The sequence below is a fragment of the Eptatretus burgeri genome, chromosome 7 (genome assembly GCF_056783735.1).
Source record: "Eptatretus burgeri isolate ZD-2024b chromosome 7, Ebu_testis_v1, whole genome shotgun sequence".
Lineage (NCBI taxonomy): Eukaryota > Metazoa > Chordata > Myxini > Myxiniformes > Myxinidae > Eptatretus > Eptatretus burgeri.
Window position 1 is genome coordinate 40,217,074 of NC_140967.1, and position 6,000 is coordinate 40,223,073.

The following is a 6,000-nucleotide window of genomic DNA, read 5'->3' on the forward strand; positions in this document are numbered from 1 at the left end:
TACCAGCACTCTGATGTTACCGAAATTTATGCACCGTCTAATATGAAAACGATCATAACTTGGGGCATTGTGTTTATCTATAAATGCGCATAAGAAATCGAGAAATTATTAGAATACACGAAGTCATCACTCTCCGGAAGTCCGTACGTTGTAACCCATAATGGGGAACGTGGCTGAGCTTCCCTTCCCCATCGGCCACGCAACAATGTGTCTTGTCATTGGTTTGGTAAATAAATGGCCATAACTTGGGAAGCACTTGTCCGATTAATATCAAACCTTGAAAAGGCACATCCTCAGGGCCCCAGCAATATATCTGGCAAGTTTCAATTAGATCGGACCAGCGGTTGTGGAGAAACAGCGGTCACACACACACACACACACACACACACACACACACACACACACACACACACACACACACACACACACACACACACACACACACACACACACACACATTGCTGGAATTATAGATAGATGACCAGCGTGGAAGGTATCACTGTGATAGTCTTCCTTATAATGGGCTTTTCAAATGGGTTTAGTGCTATGAATAAATTTGGAGGATAATAATGACATCTTGACATTAACCAGCTTATGTTTTTCATTTTGGCAGAACCATATGACAGATACTGTCCACAATGAGAATTTTGGACTGTTTGCTATAGAATCAATACAATTCATGATTTTATGAGTTCTAAACCGCTATTTTGCTGTGGTTCATCGAGAATTTTTTTAGCATTATTTTCTTCCATACATTGATTGTTATATCCTGTACTTGGATATTGAGCAACATTGTTTCATTTTTAAAAAAATTCTCATTGCAGACGAGCAAAGCAATTGTGAAGGGGGATTTCCTTCGAGCTTCCACAGTGTCACGAAGAGCTCTTTTCCTGGCTGTTCTTTCCATCACCATCGGGACGGGGGTTTACATAAGTACAGCCGTGGCCTTAGTGGCTTATCTTTCTAAAAATGGCCGTGGCTGATGACGCCTTACCCACAGGGAAGCTCAAGGTGTAGCACAACATACAGATCATTTTATGTGGGTTGGTGTGCACACATAGTTTTAAATAAGACTGAGGGGCTGGCACTCAAAATGAAAAATTCACATTATTTGTATAAAGTCCATGAAAAACACATTCATACTAGTTGTTTTTGTTTTTAATTAGTGCAATGAAAGTAAGAGTGCAAACTTGAATTATCATGTACCATACTGTCACAGAGCGTCTATGCTACCGACGCAGCTTCTTGACAACGGTTATACTGGGTGGTTTGCCTTTGCCTTCCCAGCAATAATTAGGGAGAGAGAGAGATTGGGACCATCCTCTGTGCAGAGCGTTGGTGCTGCTTTAGCAGTCTCCTTTGCTGTTGGGCACAATCCTGGATGGGTCGCCACTCCGATACAGTATACCAGCAAGCTGGTACTCATTTTCCCGACCTTGGAATCAACTCATGACTTTCAAGTCAGCCACCTATCTCATGTAACCTGTTCTTAATGTAAAAAAGAATACCCCAGCTGGGTATGAATTGGTGTTAAAGTCGGTTGTGTTTCACGTTTGAATCAGGCTCTGTTGCCCCAATAAGTGTGCGCAGAGTGACGTCCGACTGGCCAGTCGCATTGCGAGTCCCCAGAGGGTGATCGACATACTACTAAGGCAAGAAGATGAACCCGAGCCCACTACTCAACGTTAAGGACCACAGTCGGCCAGCAATGCAGAGGGATGAGGATGAAGGACTTGTCTTTTCGTTTTTCGATATGCTATGCCCAGAGAGGATTTGTCTGCATGGATATCGGCTTTGTGACATCAACAGGATAGAATAGGTTCATCTAGAACCCATCCGGTCAGTAGATAAGGTTGACGAGCATACACAAAAATGCAGCTGGTGTGAGAGTTGTGGCTGTGGTCAGCCACACTCTCAGGTGTGGTGAACATGCAACCCTCTCAGCACCCTCATTGGTGTTTTGAGCCTGGTTTCAAAAAATCAACTTCAGCCTGGATGTGTCGCACACCCCTCTGTTGCTTCTCTCTGGTTCACATCGTCTTCCCTCTCATGTAGGTATTGTTCTCTGCCCGCTTTATATTGTGTCTTACACAATGTCACTCCGAGGCCTGGCGTCGTCAAGGTGTCTGCGTAGAAGTACATATCCGTGGCCTAAATCAGCATGTCCCATCATCATTCTTTCCCCCAGTCCGTTCCTCTCTCTCACGTGGGAATACAGTTGGGACACATTAGTCTAAACATCACATTCCTCAAGCCACTTGGACATCAGCACCCACTTACTTTTCCATTCAAGACAGTCTGCACGAGTACCTTTTTGCACAGTAACCACAATACTTATTTAATTGAAGTTGCCTTTTCCACAGTATATACCTGAACAACTTTTGCAATTATGTGGTATATATTACTGATCCATAGCAATATGTATGTATATATATATATATATATATATATATATATATATATATATATATATATATATATATATATATATATATATATATATATACACGTACATACATACACACATATCTCGTCCTTGCATACACATACACATATCTCCTCCTTGGTACTTTTGTTCAGTTTCACTTGAAATTGCTGCTATGCCATCAGTGAAAGAGAGAAAGAGAGCCCTAAAATCTGGATGTTCAGGATACTCAAAAGTTATCACGAGGACTGAAGAGGTTATAAAGTATTGAGAGAGGTGGGAGAGTGGAGGGTATTTTCTCACCTTCCCGACCAGAAACACATTTCCCCACATTACCTTACCGGTCCCAGTAAAATACATTTTTCAATCAGTCTGCAGCAATCCAAGAGTAACTCTGCACTGGATTAATGAGACCATTTTGGAGATAAGAACAACACATTTCCTGCTGGGAGAACCATGGCAAACCTATTCGTCCAGTACATCGCTGGGATTGTCATTGAGTGTCCGGGACCCAAGTTTTTGGACTTGGTTGAAAAAAAAAAAACCTTGATTTCATATTGATTCAATCCATACTACATATTTTTGAAAAGACTACACAAATTTCAAGAATGTAAATTCATGCTTCCTTGTCCAGAGAGATGATCGTGTGCATGCTTAATACTCTCATTCAGATGGTGTCCTATCCTCCAATCCACTTTCGCACGTTAAAAAAAAAATTAATATAAAATGTCAAGGCTCGTACAAGAGCGAATACATGGAAAGTATAACAAGGGGAGCAGGAGACAAGAGGGACGGAGAGGGAAGCATAAAACAGTGGGGAGTAGACATGTGAGATCTGTGGAAGGGAGAGGGTTGGGGCAGGGTACACGAGGTAAACATGATGGACACTACAGGGACTTTCAGGAAGGAAAGCAGGGACTATGAAGGAGATGGGTTATGGGTGGATTAACGGGGGTAGAAAAGATCATGGTTTTGGATGGGGGAAGATAACAGATGGTGTTGAACAGTCATTTTGAAGACCTGGAGGGAAGAGTGGGATTGAAGAGTGTGTGGGAGCTTGCTCCAAAGGCAGGGAAAAGAGGAAAGAAAGAATGAAGGTGAGCAGTGATTCTTGATTTTGCTAGATTAACAAGAAGGGGGTTGCTGGCGGACCTTAAGCGCCCTGCGGAAATATGGGCGGGACAGAGAGTAGACAGAGCAGGGCGGATGAGGCCAGAGAAGAGACAGTAGAAGACAAAGACCACTGACCTGCCTGCGGTGAGAGGGTGAGAGACCCAAAGACAGCCTCATTGCAGGAGATACCAATGATCTTAAATGCCTTGGTTTCCACAGTGTGAAGTCGAGAAAGGTGAGAGGTGCACCAGCTGGGAGCACCAGCCTAGAGGGGAGAGCAGTACTCAATCAGGCTGCGGATGAAAACTTTGTACAGGATCAGGAGCTCAGGTGTGCCAAGGAGAACTTTGCACAACAGAGGATGCCCAGTCCGCAACTGGCTTTGGAGGCCAGCTTGGAAATGTGGCTTTCCCAGGAAAGATCATGGCAGATAGGAGACCCAAAAGTTTGAATGAAAGTACTTCTTCAAGAGGATTGTTGAGAAAGCAGATTTGGGAGGCGGGTGGAGGGGTTTCAGAAGGTCCTTTCAGAGAGACAGTGAAAGTGTGAGATTTGTCAGGATTGAAAGACATGTTCCACGTGTTGGACAATCTTGTGATTTTATCCAGATCTGCAGAATTAATAACTTCTAGGAGCATTATAATGGAACATTTGAAATCAAATCACATAAATCAAACCAGTCACGCTATCATGGACTATATTTTTGTTAGATATGTAAAAATGGGATAATTATTGACCCCCTGTATGCCTCGTAAAGCATTTTCCCTCCTCTCCCTTTACTTCCATCTTTCCCAACCACTCTGAACCAGCTGGTCTGGATCAGTCCATTAAAAAGACAATAGTAAAACCATCATATGTGGAGTAATGTTGTAGCTTGGTGTGTTGTCACTCCATTGGCACACCGAGAGATTGTTTTCCAGGAACACTGCTAAAAAGTGACAAGCATGAACTACATGGTTGATTATGGCTGGAATTTGGCCAATGTGCCAAAGTTTAGAAATGCCCTACTCTTGTGAAAGACAACATGCTCACAGATGGCATTCCAGTTGAATGTTCTATCTAAGTGGTGCACTGAATGATGGAATGCCCTGCCTGTGATACACCACATTGACAGTATAATATCGTTGGGTCGAAAATTGAACCCAGACTAGACCTCTGAGATTTCCTGCCAGCCCTGCAATATTTAACCCAAAGCATGCCCCCCTCCCCCCGATAAATGCTTCATTGCATTGTTATACCAGACTGCAAACTCTCCACCTGTTTGGTGAGGCAGGAACACAGAGGTAACGTCCTTGTGTCACAGACAGACATTACTGCTCACAGATCGCGCAGCCTCGGGTGATATGGGAAGTGAACTGTGATTTACTGCTTCACCAAGCACGGAGATTAACATTATGTACATGTGTGTGTATGTATGTATATTTATACACATATATGTATACATAGACATATACATATACATGTATATACAGGGTGGTCCAAAAGTCTTGCCCCATAGGGTAATGTAAAAAGATTTATTTTCTATGAATAAAAGCAATTCGATTACGGATTTAATCATTTACTTTTTGTCACATTTAGTACCAAATGCTGGTGCCATATCAATTTAATGGACAGTTGACAATGTGTAATTAAAGAAAATTTTCAAACTGGGCTCCTTGCAATTCGCCTTGCATTGACACTTGCAAACAGCTTTCAATTTGAGTTCATCAGAAGTTCTGCTGCTGCCTTCTTCTGCTGAGGCCCAATATGTGAAGAAGGAGAAGGAGTAGAAGAACCGCTTTCACGTTTTCACACTCAGAGCTGTCAAAGCAGTTTTTCCTTGGTTCAGGGGGCACAATCCTGGATGGGTCATCTCTCCAACGCAGGACATTCAAATGGTTCATATGTATGCCGGGACTCATTTTGCCGACCTCAGAAGGATGACAGGCTGAATCAACCCACGTGATGTTATTTTGATGGAACGAGAGCGACTCGAATCAGGATCCTCAGATCATAAGCCAGCCACCTGAACCGTTCAGCCAACATCAGGCTTCTGGACATATAGGAAAACGAATTCCACTTGTTCTTGGGGAGTGTACAATGTTGCTTGTTCATTTGTAAAATGTAATACCTTATTGGACTCCTTTGTCACCACAGCCTAAAACAAAACAGAAAACCTGGAATCAGTCATACCGACAGTACTTCTCAAATTACCCCATGAGGCAAGACTTCTGGAACATTTTTCTCTGTGACATAAATCTTAAAGCTGACCTTAAACGACTCAACCTAATGCAAGAGTAACTAGGAGGGCACTCGGTAGAGCGCATACCTCCGCCATGTAATGCCTGATCCACGAGAACATATCGGGCCCAATACATTTTTGAAATGTCATACAAGACAGAACGATATCGTTTTGTTGACCTTTGGCCTATTTTGACCTTTTGGCCTCAAAAACAATAGGCTTCTTCCTTATGACAAGCTCT

At 42.8% G+C, this 6,000-nt stretch overlaps 1 protein-coding gene across 1 annotated transcript in view; it reads left to right on the forward strand.

Moving 5' to 3' along the window:
• The window catches only part of LOC147023082 (synapse differentiation-inducing gene protein 1-like), a 30,278-nt gene extending 27,772 nt beyond the window's left edge, over positions 1-2,506 (forward strand). Inside the window, exon 3 of the mRNA XM_085888103.1 lies at positions 825-2,506. Within this exon, the coding sequence (XP_085744229.1) occupies positions 825-983 (159 nt within the window). The 3' untranslated portion in view covers positions 984-2,506. The remainder of the gene's footprint in view (positions 1-824) is intronic.
• The last annotated feature ends 3,494 nt before the right edge of the window (positions 2,507-6,000 follow it).